Source organism: Pholcus phalangioides, unplaced genomic scaffold (assembly GCF_987345545.1).
Source record: "Pholcus phalangioides strain wild (caught in Gottingen) unplaced genomic scaffold, Ppha-v1.0 ptg000003l_1, whole genome shotgun sequence".
NCBI lineage: Eukaryota > Metazoa > Arthropoda > Arachnida > Araneae > Pholcidae > Pholcus > Pholcus phalangioides.
The window spans coordinates 22,608,049-22,631,300 of NW_028301596.1; the positions used below are offsets into that span (position 1 = coordinate 22,608,049).

Here is a 23,252-nt window from a genome sequence, read left to right on the forward strand (position 1 = left end):
AAAAATGTTAACTTTTTATATGGACACTGTGCTCAAGAACCCAATTACAAAGTTATTGCTCTGTCTCTCCTGATGCTAAAAAAGAGAAAAAGAAATCCCTGTTTCCAAGTGCTGTATTTGCTGAGATATTTGGATTTGAAAAAGGGAGGAAGGTTGGGAAAAAAAAGTGTTAAATATGTGTAAACCGTTTTATCCGCATTTAACGCTGTTTTTCCTCAACTTTTCTCTGGTTTTCGAATTCAAATATGTCATTGAATATTGCACTTAGAAATGGGGATTTTTTTTGTTGGCATCAGGAGAGAAAGGGCAATAACTTTGCAACTGAGCACAGGGTGTCCATATAAAGAGTTAACATTTTTATTTTAATAACTATATAACCCTTGCAACATGAATGTATATACATATCTGAGTACTACATGTTATTTGGATACTTTTCTTAATTGGAAGTACACCTCTAGGATCAACGGGTTTCCAGTAAAATACCATACACTGTATTACCTATGCACCCTGTATAACGATCTAATAACTATCAGCTGAATTACATTCTGATGAGTTCCCCCTCCCATAAAACTTGTTATAGAATGACCTTTTTTTCTACGTGTTTTTTGCATCTCATATTTTTATCAATGATCATTGTAATGTCTCTCAAGGGGATCAAACATTGCATTAGTCTGATGAGGTCTTGTGCTACCTTTGCATGAACCTGGGTATCTAGGTTGAGTTATCCAAAACCTTTTTTTATAGGATACAGTATTTACTTAACCATAAGTGATTATTTACTATAATCAAAAGTGGACTCCAGCAAGTGCAAAGCTTATAAAGCAAGGTTCAGTGACAGTACAGCCGTCTATAAATTATTTGTGAATAATTTCAGAAATCCTTCTCCAATTAAAATTTTAAACAGAAAAAAATAGATTAAGACAAAAAACTTTTTCCATCATTAAACTTTTCTGAGATATTCTCATTCAGAAATCCTTCCAATTAAATTTTAAACACTGTATTAAATATAGGCAGAAAAAAAACCTTTTTCCATCATTTCTGAGATATTCAATTTTAAAGTTTTATTGTCCTTTTCCATATGCTCTGTATAGTAAGATATAAATGTTACTATCTTTTGCTAAGACTGTATTTTTGCCTCTTCCTTGTGTGGATACCTACAATTTTATTCATCTTAATTTTCCTCACAAAAAAAATTAAAAACAGTAGTTTCAAATGCCTTGATAGAACTGTTATTATTTGTGGATTACATAAAGATGCATAAAATGCTTTAAGCATTTTATGCTTAACCAAAAAATTGGTTAACCAATAAAGTATTGATTTTACAGCTTTTTTTATTGTGATGATCACTGCTTAAATAAGATTCTCAACATGCTTCAGAAATATTTTAATGACCAGGATATCAAAATGTCAATTGAATTTTACAGGCTGGAGCATGGCCACTTGGGCAAAGTGCAGTTTCACCATTTGCAATACCCCAGGAATTGGAAAAGAGTGTTCAGAAAGTATGAACAATATTCTTTGTCTGATCCTTTTTTTTCTCCAGTCCAGTGTTTTTACAACTGTGCCCGATGAGAAAAGCATGTGTAAATAATGCATTTCTAAATTGTGGCGGATGAAATTAATACCTGCTTAAAATTATTTATTTGGCTTTTGCTAAATAAATATGAGGAATTAAATGGGAAATTGCGTGAGAGAAAAAGATTTAAAATTCTAATGTCTCAGTAGGTTATTCTCTTAATAAATCTGTACTGTGTGTATGTTTATAAAATGCTAGGTCTGAAGTAGTCTCACCTATTATAAATTAGAACACACTCTGCTAAATGCTTTTAAAAAAATTATTCCTTCTGCTTTTCAAGTAAAAGGGAGTATATATATTTTTTGCTTTCTTGTGTAATTGTATTCTCACTCTCTAGCCTTGTATAATTTTTTTCTTACATTGATGAAAGAAATTGTTAAAATTTGCATTGGTTAATTTATTTTTATTATATTGTTTTACAGTTTGAGTCATTCTACAATACAAGATTCAATGGTCGTAAACTAACGTGGCTTCATCATCTCTGTAATGGTAAATGTTACTCTGTAATAATCAATACTTTGCTACATATTATGCTTAATTATGTAGGATTTATAAATATATACAGACAGAGAGACCCGCACACTTATATCAATGGTTCCAGCCAGGGCCGGTCTTAGACCTAGTGGTGCCTGGTGCAAAAACAGTAGTCAGTGGCCCCCCCCCCAGGTTCAAAAAATCCAGAGTTATGTGTCAGAGATATTTTTCTAGTAATGTATATTTAACGCATTTCTGCGCCTCTTCTCATTTCATGCCTAGTGAAACTGCACCGGTCGCACTGCCCTAAGACATCCCCTGATTCCAGCACATAATACTGGATTAAGCAGAGTATTAGATTATATGTGGGGGAACAAATCAATTGCCATTTCACACTGTTAGTATAGTTTGTAAAATATATAATATAGTTTGCAATGTATTTTTCTTCAGTTATTCCTTTGCTGCTATCTGTGTAACCGTCCTTTTGAAGAACAATTTTCACAGTTTTCAAAATCTTTGACGATTTCCTCTAATTTTTCAAGTAAAAGACTTATTCTGCAAAACTACTTTACCTAGCCTGGAGCTTTGACACAACACAAAATGATGTGTGCCATTTCTACCAAAACTTTTTGTTCTGGTCATTAGGTGGCGTTCAAGTATTACGTAAGCAAATTTTTAGCCATTTTTGACCCCCCCCCCCCCAGTCAGCAAAATTTCGTCATCAGCTCTGCCCCTCTGAATCCTAACACATATTAGGATGCCGCAATGAATTTGCATGGCTGCGGGGGCATGTGGGGGCTCCACATGCCCCCCCCCCTTCCACCCCACGATCAAAAATTTTTTTTTTATTGAAATTTCGAAAGAAAATACCTTTATATGTTTTAATCAATTTCTGTTAATTTCAATGTTATTTGAAGGCTATGAGCTCAAAATTTATCTATAATAAATTCATTGCAACTCACCTTTTAATGATAAATCGCATAAACCCCCTTGGCTCGCAGACCAAATATGGTCCTGGGGGGTTATCTGATGCTTCATGCCCTCCGCAAACCAAATTTTGTAAAAATAAACTAAGTGGCACATTTACAGATCACATAAGTGTCCTGTGGTACAATTACAGAGCATTTAAGCGGCCCATGACACATTTTCAGATCAATTAAATGACCTGGGATGCAGTTCCAGAACACTTGAGCAATTCATGACACATTTAGAGATCCCTTGAGTGACGTGACTAGTTTTAGAGCACCTCAGCAGCCCCTGGTGCGGTTCTACATCCCTCAAGTTACCCGCATCACATTCTCCGATTTTTTAAGTGATCTGCAGCATATAATTACGGATCACTTGAGTGATGCGTGGCGCAATTCCAGAGCACTTAAGTGGCACGGACACATTCCCAGATCACTTGGATCTGCGAAACATTTAGAGATCACTAAAGTGGCTCTGTAGGGCACTTGTCAATAGGGGGAATGTTACTTCAAGTGCCCACAAACTATCAAAAGGTTTTTCTCGTTTTTGGGGCATCGAGTAAAATGCCATTAAGAATATTTCATATTTTCATAAAATGTGGTTGATGACATAAGCATTATCGAAACCCCCCCCCCCTTCTCATCAAAAATCAGCAAATTGGAACCCCCCCCCCCATCAATGCTGACATAATACTTGAATGGCCCCTTATTGTGGGTGTTCTTTTTTTTACCTAGATTTTGCTGTAGTTAATTATTTATCAATCATTAGATTAATGAAATATTATTGAACATTGTAGTTCTTTTACCTATGCTAGTTATAATTAAGGAACAATATTTTGTTGTGGTATGATTTGAGTCTCGATTTTCAAAACAAATTCTAAGAAAGGACTTTTTCTTTCTTAAAGCTGAAGTTAAGTTGTGTTACCTCAAGAAACCTTACATCGTTACTATGAGCACATATCAAATGGCCATTCTTTTATTATATGAGGCATCAGATTCTGTATCATTCTACGAAATGAAAGAGAGCACAAGCCTCAGTGAAGAGCAGCTGGGAAAACAAGTTCAAAGTTTAATTGAATCTAAACTGTTACTACCTGAGGAAACAGTAAAGGTAAACTGTTATTTTTTCAATGACTGGCCTAAGTCATAATATTCATGTGTATAAAAACTCAAATAATTTATTTTATTCTTGTCACTTCATGAATATATTTTTTAAAACAATATAATATTTTTTGAAACCATGTTGGACTGGATTTGAGATGACAGCTGTTTAAAAAATTTATATTTTCCTATTTCTGTTTACTTATATATCCCCATGCCAGAAGCATGAATGTGCAAATTCATGAATTTTTGAATTTTGCCTTTATTTGCTATTCTTTGGACCCTTTATTTTGCTATTCAAGTTTTTCCAGAAACGCAAATGTGTAACTCCCTATCGAAACACATTACAAAGCATTTTAGGGGATGACACTCTTAGAGTAATGTGGGTAGAGTTGACACTCAAACATTATTTCCCGCATTTGCGAAATTTGCACATTCATGCTTTCAGCATGAAAAGGATGATATGTTACTGATATTAAAAGAAGTCTTCAATTTTTTTTAAAAATGCTGGCTTTTTTTTATTCAATTTCTTTTTTACATGAAAATTTCAATTTTTGCCTTTCATCCTTGGGAACGAAACTGCAGAAATCTAATTTTGGTAGACCACCACTGTGCCATCTGTTGCGATCAAACCCTGATATGAGGTTAGGGCCCAAACTGAATGTTATCGTTTTTTAATTTTCACATAAATTTATATTAGAGGAACTTGTGGGAACTTCTCACATGGCAGTCTGCTGAACACCCCCTCCACCAAAAACTCCAGGGGGTCTATTACGCTCACGTCGTTATACAACGAGGTCGTTGGTGATGTCATGCCCTTAACGCAAATTCTCAACGAGCCCCATAACGCAAATCTCAGCGACCATCGTTAAAAACTTGATTTTTCTCAGCAACCCACGGTATGTCGTTATCTATTTTACGAAAAAACCCCTGGTCCGAGAGTTGCGTTAGCTCCGAAAGGGATGGACCAATCGGATAATTTTCTCCGCTGCTGATAATCATCATCACTATCAACGAGTAGGGAAACACGTGCGTTATTATTATTTTATTTTTATTTATTTGTGTGTGTTGATTGTCCCTAATTCTCTAAGCTACATTTTTTTTACTTCATCCGGATTCTTTTTATTTTCATCAAATATTTGAGAAAAAGGTAGGCTATGCACGCACATGATACTGGAGCGGGGAAATTTTCGAAATTATTACGTTTAAAAAATGATTTTCTATTGAAGTTCAATGATGTTATGAATTTCCAAAACGACTATCAAAAATATCATCATATGTTACCATGTTTTTAACACATTTATCTACCGTCTTGATATTAAGTCAAAATCAAGAACAAGTAACCTTTTATTTACATCATTAATTAGACAATTGGTTTTACACATGAAAATGAAGTGCCATCAAATTTACACTGTTTTTTTTTTTTTTGTTGACATCTCTTTTATACTCCGATCAGAAAATGCACTCAAGGATTAGTAAAAATTTATTTGTTGATTAATAAAATTTACTTTGATTTTTTTATAGTGTACTTAGTGCGCAGAGTATAGTGTGTGTGTAATGGTGTTTACTGCATTACACTTCTGTGTACTGCACAGAAAGTAGCAATACCTAATTGATATTACAAAATATCAATGTTATTAAACGAATTAAGAAGGGGAAAATCTGGAGATGTTTAAATATATATTGACGTCAATTTTGAACGAGATGTAAAAAAAATATTGAGCGAATTTCAAAATATCTTGAAAACATCGTGATAGAGAGATTTACCAGTTAAATAATATTCTTATATTGAGATGAGTTTAAGATTGGAATAAAAGCATTTCCATGCAAGATTTAAAAAAAAAAAAAAAAACGTTGTGTAGAGTGATTTATCTTTGTATTGAGTATAATCATTTATAACGATTTACCCCTATGAATAATTTTTTCCAATCAGTATGTGTACAGATAACATTTTAAATGATAATGTTGTCTCTAAATCATGGTACTAAATTAAGTAATGCAATTCAGAGAATTATTATTCATTATAATGAAGAACTTGATAAATTAATAACGAGTGAATAATTTCCAATTCTAACTAATTTGTCTCTGTTGCTCTCACCTTCATCGAAAAATGTACGCGCGAGCGGCCATGTTTATTTCCATAACGCGAGTATAACGAGTGGTCTCCGGTTCTCGTTAGTTAACGTTATGATGATAACGAAAATCGCTAGTAACGATGTGAGAAAAATCAACCTTTAGCGATGGTGACGTAAATCTATCCCACAATGCACCGCAAACCCCAAACAGGTTTGAAACGCGGGCATAACGACATGAGCGTAATAGACCCCCACCATAATTATCACGACCCCTTCTTAGGGTTCCCAGCGGTCTGGAAAATCAGGGAGGAAATATGCAAATACTTGATAAAACACCGGAAAAAGTTCTGTGAAGAGAAAAAACAAATTAGAAATTTGGAAGGTTAAAATTTTGAATTATATTTCTTTGTTCCAGAGTTTTGATCAGGAAAATAATAGAACATAGTTTGCTGGAAACCTTGTACTTACATTTGTAAAAAAAAAAAATGAAGCAAAATACATTTTTGGAAAAAATCAGACATGTTTTTCAAGAAAGAATTTCAAAAATTCTTTCATATTTAATACATTTCAGCACCTCAGATAATCTATGACAAACTTTCAATGCTTGAATTATCGCAACTCTACTGTAATGAAATATGTGCATTGAACAAAGGCTCAATATGAAGGGTGGCCATTCATATTCATATATTCTGTCGCATTCATATACAGTCAGATTTCTGGAATAGGATACCAGATAAGAAAAAATCAAATGGTTAAGTGGATATTTTTTCTAGCTGATCTTGTTTTCACTCATTAATTTAAAAAAAACCAGATAATACCATTTTGGGTAGTGTTTTGATTTTCAGCCATACTCTGCAACCATATATTCCAGTGGAAAAAATGTAATAATTTATTTGGAATTGAACACAGATATAGATGCAATGCATTTCTACATATCGTCCAAAATAAATCTTTCCCTCCACTTAACTTGTTGGTCATTTCTTATAGATCCTGGAGCTACTCTCTAAATTGTAATCACTTTGAGAGCATCATCAAAGTATAACTAGACTTCTGAATATCAACACCAACTGCCCAGCGAAAAACTAATTGCCTTGAGGAAGGGGGGGGGGGGTATTATTTTAGTATTTGCTACAAAAGATGTGATTACCAGCTATACATATATAGAAACCTGTATTGAATGAGATGAAAAAACTGAGAGGGGCAGGTTGTGTTTGACAATTTATGACCATGCCATGGTACCTCATAATTTTTAAATTCTGCTGTGTAACAGTCTCTTAATTTGATGCTCAAGCTTCTCTGGATTGCACTTACATGAATTGCCCAATATTATTTCTTATTGAGCCGTGTTGAAATTCATTTGTGCTAAATTTTAATTTTGCATTTTTAATTGAATTAATTATTAATTCTTGGTGATGTTTAAGAATGAGTCCAGAAAAAAGTGAACAGCAAAGTAATACAGGAAAAAATCCTACATTAAGCATATAAAAGAAAAATTGTAGTGGAGATAAATTGCCAAAAAGTTGCTTGTATTATGTGTGTATGGCTTTCTGAGTTACAACATGCTGCTGTAACTTTGGCAACAGATTGGGATGCTAGAGTGTCTGCTGGAGCAGTAAAGATTTCCGATACAAATGAAAAATTGCAAGAAAATCTCTAGGATGTATCATAGATCAAACCGAAATTTTTGTGATTTACAAAGGTTTTTTTTTTCTTGTGCAAAATTGAAGTTATTAAATATAAAAAAAGATCATCTGGATTATATTGGGTGTAAAATCTTGTTTTTGATTATTTTTATTTTTTTAGGTACATTACTACTTTTATATTTTTACCATTACTAAAGTGTTTGATTTTTTTTCAGTCTGTTGATGGACTTGAGTCTAATGTGGTAAAACTAAACAAAAACTATTCAAATAAACGAACTAAGTTCAAGATAGGTGCAGTAATGCAAAAAGAAGTTACTCAGGTAATATATGTCTTTGTTTTCAGTTTAGAACAGAGGTGGCCAACTTTTTTCTAAGCCGTTCCATTTTATAAATTTCAACATGCAGATGATGCATTCTGTTTTACATGACAACCAATTCCTTCCAGTTTCAATATAAACTCAACCGTCCTCTTGTTTTTTGCAAAAGTGCTCGTCTTTTTTTTTTTTAATTGAGCCAGAATTTTTTTGTTTGTGAATCAGAATTGAATTATTGTTCTGCAATCGATAAAAGTTCATCCAATATATACAGTGGAGCATAACAGACAATTTTTTAAATATCATTGATGGGCCTTGACATATTTTACTATCCATCAATGGACACTCCTTGTTAGCATGTAAAATTGTTGGCTCGTCCCCTAGTAATTCATGAATATATAATACAAAGCATGCTCAACATGAAGTTCCCTTGAACTCTGAGTACATGGGAAGTCCAGCAGCCCTCGCCTCCCTCTTCCGGTGTGAGTGTTTTCAAGATGAAAGCGCATTGAATAAAAAAATTGTTATAATTATTGTTAAGAGGGCTTTCCATATCAAATAGCTTTGGTGAACTCAAGACACCAATAAGATATAGATCATTCAAAAATTGCAGATTTCTTTAATTTTTTAAGAAAGCCTTTATATGGAAAGTGGTACCAGACTTTGAAGTAGCAACCGATCCATAGGTAGTAGGATCTGACTCCAAGAAATTAAATTGTGATAGATTGACTAAATATGACATTTACGAATAGCATTTGGCAACATACTGTATGTGTCAAATGTAGATGTTTTTTCGCTCTGTGAAATTCATTGTTTTTTTTTTCTCACTTATTTTTTTCAATTTTAATTTTTTTAGAATGTGTTAAATCTTAAATTTATGAGGCAAGTTATCTGAATGAAAAATTGGTCATTGATCAGATAATTATAATTTGTTGTCTTTGGTGTTTTTCAACAAAATCTGATAATATTTTCCATTATGGAAAACAATTGTGAAAAATGTTAAAAAAAAATTGTAAAAAAATGTGGCCGGATTCCTGTCACTAAAGATGTGTCTAAATGCACACTGTGTGAAGGTTATTGTGTGTTGGCTTTTTAGATTCAAACTTTAAAAAAAGGTGCCAGAAAAAATTAAGCAGAATTGGAAATGGGCGACTCGTGAGTCCCTGGAGGGCAAAGATCAAATGATGTATGAATGTTTCAAGAAAAAATGTGTAAGTTTTATCAGAAAAATCACTGATAAATTTTCTAAGGAATGTAGTGAATTACGTAATGAAATTTCTGAACTTAAAAAAGGAATTTAACAATAACATCTTACGAGAAATGAGGTCTGAGTTGATGGATGTGAAAACTGAGTTGAAAGAAATCAAACAAGTAAATGAGAAACTACAATTAGAAAATATCTTGTTGTGGTAAAAAATTGAAGATGTGTACAATGAACTAGGTAATATGGAATTTAGATCCCAATAAACGAATATTGAAATAGTGGGTGTTCCGGAAGCAACTGGAGAAGATATGTTGAAAATTGTATCAAATATTGGGAAAGTCCTACACATGTATGAAAATGAAGATATATATATTGTGAAACAACACGGTGAACTCACTTAATAAAAACAGGACTAGACTGTGCAATTTAAAGATTGTGGTATCCCTTCCCCCGGGATAAATGGCTAAAGGCCATGAAACTTAAAAAAAGTTTAATTGTAAAAGAGATTAACGATGCATACCCAGATTCAAAGATCTTCATCAATGAACATCTCACAAAGAATCTGAAAATTTGTTTTCCCACTTTCAGCAGTTTAAAAAAATGAACAATTTCTAATTTGCGTGGATCGAGAATGGGTAAAATATTGCTTCGTAGGGGGAAGTGCACACTGTATTCATTGTTTAGATTGTATTTTGTTGTTAGACTTGGACAAAATTCCTACTTAGTAAAAATGTTGGATTTTCAAGATGATATCCAAACAGAGAGAGAGAGAGAGACATTTCCTCGCCCTACCTTAACTCTTTCTCTGCGATATCAGAATTCATAGAACTTGAAGGTAATTTGAATATATTTCATTTGAAACTTGTGGGGAAATTTTGATCAATTACGAGTATATTTGAATAGATTGAATCTTTCCTTTGAACTGATATTGTTGTCAAAAATTTTGGTAAAAGATGATAAAATAGACCTTTATAATATTCCTGGTTACTTTATAATATTCCTGGTTACTTTATAATATTCCTGGTTACTTTATAATATTCCTGGTTACTTTATAATATTCCTGGTTACTTTATAATACACTGGTGTAGTTTATACTAGTGTTTCCCAAAGTGGACAATGGGATGGTCCGGGGGAGGGGCGATGGAAGCTACAGGTATAACATTGGATCCTATGGGTTTGCTTGAGTTGTGGGGCGATGAGAGGAAAAGTTTCTGAAGAAGGGACAATGGAACAAAAAGTTTGGGAAACTGGTTTATATCATTGTCATACCCAAAATAGATCAGGTGATAGAGCATTTATAAAAGATAATTTTTGAGTGCATTTCAAAAATTGTTAATTTAATATGGTTACTGCAGCATTGTGTCTATATCATGAACATTTTTATATTTGTCTAACTCTTTATATCAATCTTTTGATTTTACTGCCTTTGAATTTTTAAATGAATTGAATTTAGATCAATCTATACTGTAAAATATAAAAATTTTATATATATGAGTGATATAAATACAGACATACTGAAAATAAAAGTAATGAAACAGATGAATACACAGGTCTTATGGCTAAATATGGATTTCAGTCATATAATTGATAAAACCACTCATTTATATGCATTATAATAGAACTCATGAATTGGATGAAAATCTGTATAATGAACATGATGTAAATTTTTTGTATGAGAATCTTGATATTATTTTCAAACATAGAAAATTTTGGGAACAGCAATCATTAAGGAATAACACTAAAACGCTCAAAAGTGAATGGATTACAACTGAAATTTAAGAAAAATTGATAGATCACGTTTTTGTTGAAATTGTAAATCTGATGAGAATTTTAGTACTATGACAGCTGAACTCAAAATTATTGATCACTGGCTATAAAATGTATATTTTCCCGATGGTACTGAACACTTGAGTAGGAATGGCCATACATTTAAAAAATAAACTAATTTACTTAATAATTTATTTAATCAAATAATTTATAATTAAATATTTAAATTTAAATAGTTAATTTTGATTCCCCTTGGGGCAGAGATGAATTTTATTCCTTGTAATCATTATCTCCAAAAAATATAGCCAGTGTTTCGAGGAATCTTGTATTAACAAGTAAAGAGGACATTTCTACATACATGTCGACATCTGGTGGCTTATGTCATTCACAAGCTATCAGTTTATTTCTGCCGCTGTCAATGTACAGAGCCTTTCAACATATATGTATGCTCCATGGGAGAAATATTCTTATATTTCCATAGCTTAGTTGGTAGATCACTCGTCCGGTAAACAAGAGACTGGGGTTCAAGGCCCTGTGGGGGCAAAGAGGAATTTTCTTTCTTGTAATCATCTACAAAAATATAGCCAGTCTTTCAAGGAATCTTGTATTAACCAGTGGAGAGGACATTTCTACATACATGTCGACATCTGGCGGCCCATGTCATTCACAAGCTATTAGTTTATTGCTGCCACTGTTGATGTATGGAGCCTTTCAATATATATATATATGTATATACGCTCTAAGGGAGAAATATTCTATCTATTTCCATCGCTTAGTTGGTAGAGCATTCATCCGGTAAACAAGAGACCGGGGGTCCAAGTCCCTGTGGGGGCTTGATGAATTTTCTTCCTTGTAATCATCATCTCCAAAAATATAGTCAGTCTTTGAAGGAATCTTGTATATTTATAATGAGTATTCTGTTTCAAAAGCATGTATTTACCAAAGCTGAAATTTTTTTGTGGCTAGACCCTGGACAGATCATATAAATCTCGTGGGTCACTATTATGGATATTTGCGTTTATTTTCTTTCTTTCGCATCCCATTGTATTTGTTTTTCTTATTCTTGTTTTATCTTCCCCCCCCCCCCACAGTTTTGTATGTTTATTGTCAATAAATAATTATTAGTTTGAAATAAAACATCAGTATATTGCACATAAAATGAACACACAAAAATATTTTCGTTTAATGACAAACAAATGCCTTCTTCGGAACAGTGGAAGAGGGAAAAGAAAAGACACATGTGAGAACAATGTGCTGAAAAAGATATGATTATATCAGCGCTAACGTATATATGCACTTGCGGACAGCTGCACCACACTTTTCCTGATACCATTGCACGGGTTGGCCACCTCTGATTTGGTTCAGAACATAACATTATCTTGTATAATATTTATTATCAGATATGATAATATAATTTAGGCTGTTATATTTTTTATTGTAACAAAAAGTCATTGAAAATTAAATAATAAAAGTAATGAATATAGACTCTAATTTTCCTAGCACAGAGAATGAGGTTTGTTTAGCCATATCTTGTAAAAGTATACTTAAATAATTGATAATTTGCTTGCATTTTGCTAGTTTCTTGCTAGTATGACACCACAATGCACCATTATCAGGTATTGCATGATATAGCAGCATTATGACACCATGATACCCTTATTATCATGATACTGTGGTGCCTTGTGCTCCTATATTTTATTGAGAGTAGACGCAAAAACTATATTAATGAGATGTCAATTGTATTAATTCATGTCTTTAGTGAGATGAAAAAAGCTCACAGATCAGTTTTTTTCCTAACTGTATAGAATGTGTTTTATCAATTTTCAGCAAGAAGTAGAACAGACTCATGCTTCTGTTGATGAAGATCGTAAGCTGTATCTGCAAGCTGCCATTGTTCGAATTATGAAAGCTCGTAAAGTTCTTCGACATAATGGACTCATTCATGAAGTGAGTCTAGGGAGTCTTAAAATTTTTTTATTATTATTTTACTACACGTACTACTACTACTCAGCCATACATGCACCTCTTCTAAATTCCTCTGCAAAATTTCAAACAGATTGGTACATGTTAGAATGTCCGTGTACATGTTGCGAACCTGATGTGAAGTTTGTTTCTGTGTAATGCTTGTTATGTGTAGTGTCACCATTTGCCATCAGTTTTTCTAACTATGAGTGAAGTGAATAATTGTATCATTGGCTCTCTGTGGCGAGACTTTTTAATGGGGGAGATTGTCCAGTATTCGCGCCTCAAAGTCAGGAACCTCAAAAAACCAACTTCAGCCAACCACCACTGTGGCAACAGAGGTTTTAACCAGGGTACTTGCAATACAAGTCCACTGCTATAACCACTCAACTGCTACAGCAGCTTACTACAAGTACTGTTTTTTCTTTCAAACCGAGCACAACTCCAGTTCTATTGCCATGGGCAATTTACTGCCAAGTGAGTTGTGCAGGAAGTATGTATATACCTAATAGTATGAGTGTGAACCCAGTGTTGTGTCTGATTTTTCAGCGCTGCCATCTATATCTCAAATTGTGAGTGAAGTGTAGTGATTGAAATTTTGTACCATTCTAGGCCTGTTGCTCCCTTCAGCAAGGCGTTTTAATGGTGAGATTGGCTCGTATTTACACCTTGAAGAATAAGTATTGTTCTGATGGATGGTTGATTTTAAAGTAGTTTCTAAAAGAAGCAGAAGTTGGAAGTGACTGCTTAAGCCTCAGGGGAAACAGTAATTTATAGCTTTCAAAACAAAGGCTTTCAGACAATGACAGGATGGGATGGATACATCTGCGAAAAATCAAAAACGCTAGAGGCAAACAGAAAAGAGTTGATTGCCTTGAAGCCTAACATCCTAGAGATGGGAAACACTCCCCAAGTTTTTATCTTCAATTCATTTCACTCCTTTGATGCTACAGATGAAGCTCGGAATGATTTCCAGCCTCCTTGTGGTTAACTGAGATGATTTGTAGTGCGTGTTGATGAATAAAGGCATTTTACTATAGTTTCATCAGTCATCTCTTGAATCATGATCCGTTAGACACTGCCTTTATTGCATCAAGTTTTACAGAACTTGTAATATTTCCATGTAAGAATTATGACTCAGTATCCCCCAACAACTATAAAAGTGGGTCTATGTGTTGACATAATACCACATGATGTCACTTTTTTGGCAAGCGGGTTTGATGTCTCATTCATAGGGATTCATCCTTGCTTACCTTTGATTGCTTTTGAAGGTGCAACATTATATTTTTGCAAGTGGAGCCGGTTTGATACATGAGAACGGATTTCTTCCATGACATAGACCCATCTATGGTACGTTTTTCACATGTAGAAAAATTTTAAGAGGAAGCCTTGTTACCACACTTTTTCTTTCTTTCAAACCAAATATAGTCAAGGCTCTATGGACTTTAGCCAGTTTTAGTCATTGCCCTTGTCATGGGGGCGAGACCATGTTGGAAGTTACAATATTCTTACAAATTAACTGAAATGAAGAAGAAACAGCAAACACAATATATTCTTTCAGAAAAAACAGAAAATCACTAGACATCCCTTCTACTTCTGCCGCACAAAGCAGACAAGATGTCTGAAAAAGGCAAAAGTTCATGGTGTGTGTTATTCGCAGCTTTTCCATTTTCGCCCCTCCCTTCAGCACCCCCGTGAATACTGAAGGATGACTGTACTCAAAAATAATTTTGATGCCGTGACCCTTTTATGAACTTTTTTTTCCTTCACAATATTGCTTTTATGATTCTGCCCATGTTTGAAATACTTTTAAGAGTATAGCATGCTTTTGAAAAAACATGAAACTTGATAGACTGAAGATAAGCTTGTTTTTGTGTATTTCCTAAAAAAAACAAAAAGGACCCTTAAATTCTGATAGCATTTTGAATTTTTTTTCATATTTTTCATTCAATGAAAAGTTTTATTTTTCTAGGTTATCAATCAAGCAAAAAACCGGTTTGTCCCAAATATCTCCATGATCAAGAAATGCATTGAAGCTTTGATAGACAAGCAATACTTGGAACGAACACCGAATTCAACAGATGAATATAGCTATGTTGCCTGAAGTGAAAAACAAATTGTTGTACATAAAATAATGATAAATATGTCACAGCACCCTCTTGTTTTTGGCGATGTCATGTTTCACAAAGTATGTGTGCTTTCCAAACATGACTGAGACTTATGTTGATGAAATTATTGTGAATAAATTTATGTATCTGTACACAATTTCTTGAGCTTTCTGGTTGTTCCGTTTTTATTTTTTCTTGAACGTGAATTATATATACATATATATATCATATGTTTTGCAGTGTTGTTTTTTCATAATAAAATATCAAAATTCTTGTTGTCTTGATGTGGCGTTGAATCTAATGTCGAATCACCTATAGCAGTTATCTCTGAGTACTCAACACACATGTATACATTGGGGCCAATTCGCTGATTAAAGATAAACAGGGCAGTCCAGGGGATACAGGATAAATGGGAACAAAGTTATAGAACAGTCTTAAATAGAATAGACAGGATGGTTATTCCGAACATAGATTATTTCCTAACATTTTGGGGTGGAAGGACCAGACCTTCTCACTATGTGACTACGGGTTTGCCAGTAGCACGGCCAACTAAGCAAAGCTGAATTGAGATGGCCGTAGCCAGAAATCTCTTTTGAATGGGTACCAAGGACCAAAGTGACAGATCTATGTATAAGAAAGATATGATTCAACCATGTTATTCCATAAAAATCACTTTCATCTCGGGGGGGGGGGGGGTGAATTCATCTCGGTATTTCACATATTCGGGGGGGGGGGGTGTGAACTCCCTCTCGTTATGGCTGTAGACGGTGCTGATGGTCGTTCTGTTCAAAGTTATTGGGTCATGCAAACTCACGGGTGCCACTCTAGGAGGACCGCCAAATAAGAGTTTAAAGGGCAAAAAAGGGGGCTTTATTGACCAACAATACCTGGTCAGGGCAGTGCCGTCTTATTAACGCATGGGCCCACCCAGGCACGGCCCGGGGGCCTCACGAAAATGAGATAAAAAAATTTTCTAGAATTGATCTGGTAGGGCCTCGAAAAAAAACCACTTGGCCCATGATGTTTTTAAGACGGATGCTCCTGGGTCGGGAGAGAGATTTTTTCCGAGCCTCCTTCCCTTCCCTGCAAAAACTATTACTATTAAAACACATATGCACCTCGTCCATATTCCTCTGTGGAAGTTTCAATTGGTTAAGATGAAATGTGCCTGTACGTGCAACACCACTTATAGCACATGCTCTATAGGTGGTGCTGTGAACCTAACGTGAAGTTTGTTCCTGTGTAATGCTTGTTATGTGTAGTGCATTACACATAAGCATTCAGTGGCGTCGGAGCCGGGGGTGCTGTGGGTGCTCAAGCACCCACGGTAATTTGTGACATGGATTCGAGCACCCCCAGAATTGATCCAGAAATTAAAATTTCCGATATAAAACTAAAGACGAGCACCCACAGTTTCGAAACACTTCCGACGCCCTTGTAAGCATTTGTAGTGCATTTACATCTGCCATCAAATTTCCTTACTATGAATGAAGTGTAATGATTAAATAATTGTATCGTTGTGGGCCTGTTGCTCTCTGTGATAAGACTTTTTAATGAGGAGTCCACATAGTGCACGCTGGTTTTCGATTCTGCAAATCCGTGCCGTTACGGATTGGTTAAAAACAGAGAAATTATATTTCTTCTCGATGGCAGGAAGTGTTTTCACCGAGTCACGTGATATCCTTGCATTCAATGTCGCTGCCGTTGTGGTGGCTGAATGCTCCCTTGGAGAAGAAATGAGGAATCTCTTAGAGGAGAAATAGAAAATTTCTCCTCGATGAATGCTCCCTCCAGTAATATAAAGCTCCATGTTTATTATATATTAAATTCTCCCAGCCAGGAAATAGTCATTGCAGATGGCCGTGCTTCACTTAATCGTAATCGTAATCGGGATGCCCATATAATCTGTGGGGGCGGAAAAACCAAATACGTTTTTAATAGCCGTCTATGACATGTGATGTTCATTGATATTGTGCAGTGCAAATTTCAATGTTTTTGTTTACATGCAACTGAGCGGAGCACCCAGTATGGAGTGAATTTCAAGTGGTGGTGCAATTCGATGTTGTGTGAGCACCAGTTATTTGTCACGTCTTTTATTGCTGTCACTCTCAAATTTTTAAAAACAATAATTGAATTTTCACAGGCTTATTTCGATAAAATAAAGAAAGAAAAAGAGCACAATTTCATCCTGTAATACGCATCAATATAGACTGATATGTGGCATCCATTTTCACTGTTAAACTAAAGAGAAAAAAAAATTACTACTTAGGTAAATCAAAGCTGCAAATCGGTACAATGTTGTATTGTCCTAAAAATTACACTCTTTTTATTCCCTGGGTGGAGGATGGACTTTCGCCTTGCTTCATCAGTACAGTGTCCTCACTGATATTGCTTTTATTCGTCGTCCTCGTTGGTGGTTCACAAATCATCGTCTATAGAAAATATGGGACTCGTTTGGATCCTCGATTACTTCCGAAGAGATTTCTTTTCAAGTTACAAGTTTCGGTGCACATATTATTTCCCATATTCGCTCTGTTTCACATGGTCGTGCAGGTCTCCATGTCAAAAGACAATGTTCTCTATGGGTATGTGCTACTGAGTTCCCTTGCCTCGCTCATCATGTGGCCGACAGCGCTTTACATCCTCATGCTGGAGAGACGCCAAGCTCTGCCCAGTGTTCCGGCTAGAGGACATGGACTCATTCTCCTGCTTTTCTGGACGCTTGTCTTCATCAATGAAAACTTGATGTTTTTGAACATTAGAAGTCGAGTATGGTTTTTCATGATGGATAGGTAATTTACTTATGTGTGGATCAAATGTGATGCATCCCTAGGTTTTATTTTCAGTTGTTGAAATTTGTTTCTAAAGGTTGCGCTATCGAGAAAAATATGTTTTACAAATGACTTACCCTATGGCTGTGCAAATTATCAGAAATTTATCTCTCTGTATGCGCAGGAAAAAAAATTGTGTATTATGAATTATCAGAAAGTGATTCAGCAGGTGGTTAATTCCCAATATATGGTATACTGCTGCTGCTTAGCGATTTTTTTTATCAGCAGACCCGATTTACCGCTTTTTTCTAGGGTTACCACACAACAACAAGAGCAATTTCTTTTGAAAATGTGCCAGATTTGATGGTGTTGGCGACTTATCACTGTTTTGGCATAGTCAAAAACTTGGTGACAAAAAGGTATACTGTATATTGAGAATTAACTAGTGGATCTTTTCCATGCATCTCTAGACAGATAGCAGGCAAAATTTCAGGATACTATCATAACATAAAAATTTAAGCATTTGTTATTTTTACTTCAAAATATGGAAGGCAGATGACATATGCTTCATGATGTACAGCACCAGCACATCATGAAGTAAGCATTCATGATATAGGCAATATATCATTTTATGATAAATGATTGTTATCAATATTTCAGTTCTCTCCCACTATTATTTATTACCACTAAGAGTTCATAAGATTACTATCAGAGGCATTATTTACAAAGGAAGGGGGAGGGTGTCTAAGTGGTCTGTAGTCCATGGCGGTGAATTTAAGTAATTTGTGGTCAAAAACATCAATTTGAAACCGGAGAAGGGAGGTCGAATTTGAATAGCCAGCAGGCGGCAAAGCCATAAATCTGTTTATTTATAAACAGATACTTTGAATAGAATTTATAGTGTGTATACTTTTCTTTTTTAATCCATCAGTATATGTTGAGAATATGAGACTGTATTTATGGCAGGGCTTGACAAATCAAAAAATATGTATTTATGTGCTAGTCAAATTGCTTAAGAGCCAAGCATAATTCTTTGCTAAAAAAATAATGGTACTAAATACTGGTTTTTTTTACTGTTACAAATATTCCCTTTTTCTGCTAAAAGACACTCTCATGAGCTGCTGTGGTGGTCGAGTGGTCATAGTGATGGACTCGCGTCGCAAGGTCCCAACTTCAAGGCGCAAATGCGAGCTGATCCCCCCTTTAAAAAGTCTCACCACAGAGAGCAACAGACCTACAAACAGTACAAATGTAATTCAATCATAACACATGACTCACTTCACTTCTGAAATGTAGATGGCAGCAGTGAAAAATCAAACACAACACTACATATGCACTTAGACAGTTAGGTACAAACACAGTTACACTTCCGGCACAACTCACTAGGTAGTAAATTGCCCCTAGATGGTGATAGACCTGAGTTGTGTTCGGTTTGAAAGAAAAGAAACACTGTCATGAAATCAGAAAATTTTGTGTTGTCCATAGACTTCAATTGAACAACTAAATAAAGAAAAATTTTAGGTGCCAATGCTGATTTTCTAGTTGCCATGGCGACCTTATACCTAGGGTCAAGTTTTGCTTTATGACAAGAAAATGTCTAACAATAAGATCAAATGAGCATATTGTAATTTAATATACATGCTAGTAAGAATATAATAATTTTAGTGTTATGTGTTCACACAACATTGTATCAAAATTATGAATTTTTTCAGGAAAAATGGAAAAAAGGAGCTAAATCACTGTTTCTGGAAATTATTAAAAAATTTTTTTTCTCTGAAGGTGGTAAAACCTATTGCCTTTCCGTGGGTGGTAAAAATCCCTGAAAAAAACATACTTTTACCAAAACGGTAAAAACCATCAACTGTAAATACTGTGTCAACCCTGTAGCCTATATTAGTAGACATTTTATGATATTAATTTTTTATTTTCCAGTGAACTGTCAAAGATAGAGTTTGGACTGTTTGTTTTGAGATACTCATCAGGTCTGCTCCTGTTTATATGCGGGTTCAGAGCACCCGGTATTCCAACAGCCCAAGATTATTTTGTGTTTCGAGAATATATCATCCAAGAGGAAGATCAGGTGACTCATCATTATTTAATATTACTTTTTATTTCAATCTTAGAATACGTTCAGTTTAAAATTGAAGGTTTAAAATTTTAATCATGAGGTGATTCGTTTGTCATTCACTGTGAAACTGTAAAGTGTAACAAAATAAAAAGGTGAAGAAAACTATTTTTTTAATTTCTTGAAAATTGATTTTAAGGTTTTGTTATAGGAGAATTTGATGCAAATTTTATGAATAATTTTATTGATTTTACACTATTTTATTTTGTTGTTGCACTCATAGTCATTATCTAGAGAAAGGATCAATCAACGGCAAAATCGATCGGCTTTTGCAAATGCCTGCAAAAAAATAAAGCTTCTCCTACCTTTCCTATGGCCAAGGAAGAATGTTTTTCTGCAGTTGCGTGTTATGGCTTGCTTTTTCATCTTGATCGTAGGAAGAATTGTGAATGTTTACGTGCCTTTGTACAATAAAAAAATAGGTAAAGATATGTGCATATGTGTCAAATTTTGTCTTTTTTGTGTTATAATAGGAAAGAAATATGTAGTTAACATATTGTGATCCACCTCTTTCTCTCTCCCTCCACGCAGCATACTAAAGAATAGACTGAAGTAACATATACTTCAGTTTTTCTACTTATGAATGCTTCCATGGAAATTAATGTTACTTTAAGATACTGGAAATTTAGCTTATAGAAGTTTGACTGTATTTTGTGTACCAATCAAATGATTTAGATCAGATTTGCTTCCATTGGTAATGCAATAAAATATGAAACAATTTTATGAAAAAATTTGTGTTGGTTCGATTGACATTTTTTAATCATATATTTCTTTTACAGTGAATAGTTTGAGTGAAAGCCACCCTGAATTTCGATGGGACTATATTCTGATGTATGTGGCCTTTTGGTTTCTTCAAGGTCAAGGTAATATCTTCATTGCATCCAGTCAAGGCACGAATGCGAGCCGATTTCCCCATTAAAAGTCTCGCCGCAGAGAGCAACAGGCCTACAACATTACAATTATTCATTCATTACACTTCACTCACTATGAGTTGAGAAAAAACTCATTGTTTAAAAAAATTGATTGCAGATGGCACACTACACATAACAAGCACTACACAGAAACAAACTTCATGGAAGGCTCACTATACATACCCACACATTCCAACAAGTACCAATTCATTAGAAGTTCCACAGAGGAATATGGACAAGGTGCATGTGTGGTTTAGTAGTAGTGACTCTGACTAAAGAAAGTTATTTGAATTAAACTGAGAGAAAATAGCACAAAACTGATGTTGTTTTACTATTGATGCAACCAAGGTTAGGCCCGTCATTTGGGAAGGGGGGGGGGCAACGCCCCCCTGGCTTTTGAAAATACATTAAAAATGGTATATATATATATACATACATACATTGAATACATGTTCTTTGCACCCCTGGAAAAAGTTGAAATGACGGCCCTGATCAAGACATTCATAAAAAAATAATTTAGGCCTGCTTATAATTTTTTTCAGTATATTGTACAATATACGACGGAGTGGAAGCTCTATTTTTAGTAAATTTTAGAACAGATTAAAATTTGTCAAAATAAACAATAGTATGAAGTTAATCTAAAAGAAGAATATTTAGTTTTTCCTCAATCTTTTGGAAACTACAGATCAGTTAATTACACTTTCTTTCTGTGTAAAAAATAATACAGTGCGTGATTGGCATTCGTCCAATAATCATGACATAATAGTTGTTGAATTAACAGTGACCGACCAGGAATAAAATCAAATTGATTAAGAGGTATAAACACCCTGAATTTTGATAGCAAATGTGAGGTCTTTGAACCAGACATCTGGAATATTTCAGAAGAAATATCGGTCAATGATACCAGGTGGTAGTTTTGAGGATCAGAACATTTGCCTTTATTTTTGAAGATAGGACAAAAGATGTCATTCCTCCAGGAATTAAGTGCCATGCGAAAGTCAAAAATGCTGGAACATTCCACTCAGAAAATTAGATGCCTTGTCTTATGAGGCCCTGTAAAAGTGACCGGGGATGCCATCAGGCCCAGTAGAGGAGTGAGAAGGTGATGAATCTGTTAATGAAGCAATGATTCTAACATAAAACATATTTATGAAATGGGAATGGTCTTGCATTAGTCTGCCATCACAGTGAACCTCTGCTATGAATGGTAACACGTAAGAGTTTGAAATATGTCTGCAAATAAATATATCAGCCTCAGATTGACTGTCAGTGACTGATGTTCCATCTACAACATGGCAGGTATGGATACAGCAGAAGGGAGTTTGCATCTTTGTAAAAGGCAATGTGATTATTATTGCCACAAATCGAACAGAGCTGAGAACTTTCACCAGGCAACGTACAACATAATGCACAATAGAAACGTTTGTTTAGTTTCTCCTCGAATTGCGCCAAGCAATCAGTTTCATCTTACTGAGTACCCAAAGTCTTTTATTTGCTACGTTACTAAATCTTGATGACAGGCGAGGAATATACTGCCAGTAATTCAGAGATAACATTTGAAATGCTTTGAGAGGAGATATGTGCTTTTCCTGGATAGAGCTAAAAAAAGTTGCACAATTTAGCTAAGCCAGAATAATCATTTGAATTAGGCAGTCAATAGAGAAATGGTATATGAGGTGGGTTGTTGCTAGTGCAGAAAGGTAGCAATGATCACATGTCGATTATGATTTTGAAAACAGTGCACAAAAGAAGATCCAAAAAATTCTCTCCCGTAGTGGGAAAGTCAACCAGGCAAATGAGACTGTTGTGTCAGATAGGACCCAGGCTCTGTCCCATATGGATATAAGCACATCACCCCTACGGGTTGGGTCACACTGGAGAGAAAAAAGGCCAATGAGACTGGTCACTTAGGATATTGTAGTTATCTTTAGCACTAGTCAAGACGAAAGATGCATTATGCATAGAAGTCTTCGTGTTCAATTTCATGCACTCAAACTAGATATTCTGAAATAGCATGTGTATGTCTGAAACTGAAGTTTCCGCAGGAAACCTATCCGCCAATAATCATCTTTTACTAATAACTGATGCTACACGTATCTGTGACAATAAAGCCTGGCCAACTCTGATATTATGGCCTAGAACATTAAGCGCTGTTTCGGCCACTCTATGATGATCTCTGCAATGTAATTGAACTGTTCCTATGGGATGATTAAGCTCATGCATAGTAGCCCACTCTGACGTCTCATAACTATTTTG

The 23,252-nt window shown here is 34.8% G+C and overlaps 2 protein-coding genes across 2 annotated transcripts in view; both read left to right on the top strand.

The window, feature by feature from the left end:
- The window catches only part of Cul2 (cullin 2), a 49,512-nt gene extending 34,043 nt beyond the window's left edge, over positions 1–15,469 (top strand). Inside the window, exons 16-21 of the mRNA XM_089246737.1 lie at positions 1,425–1,502; positions 1,999–2,065; positions 3,921–4,126; positions 8,050–8,154; positions 12,947–13,066; positions 15,054–15,469. Coding sequence (XP_089102863.1) covers positions 1,425–1,502; positions 1,999–2,065; positions 3,921–4,126; positions 8,050–8,154; positions 12,947–13,066; positions 15,054–15,185 — 708 coding nt within the window. The 3' untranslated portion in view covers positions 15,186–15,469. The remainder of the gene's footprint in view (positions 1–1,424; positions 1,503–1,998; positions 2,066–3,920; positions 4,127–8,049; positions 8,155–12,946; positions 13,067–15,053) is intronic.
- Positions 15,470–17,165: 1,696 nt separating this feature from the next.
- Positions 17,166–23,252, top strand: part of Hmt-1 (ABC transporter ATP-binding protein/permease Hmt-1) — a 33,702-nt gene continuing 27,615 nt past the window's right edge. Inside the window, exons 1-4 of the mRNA XM_089246760.1 lie at positions 17,166–17,981; positions 19,893–20,040; positions 20,309–20,507; positions 20,865–20,948. Coding sequence (XP_089102886.1) covers positions 17,485–17,981; positions 19,893–20,040; positions 20,309–20,507; positions 20,865–20,948 — 928 coding nt within the window. The 5' untranslated portion in view covers positions 17,166–17,484. The remainder of the gene's footprint in view (positions 17,982–19,892; positions 20,041–20,308; positions 20,508–20,864; positions 20,949–23,252) is intronic.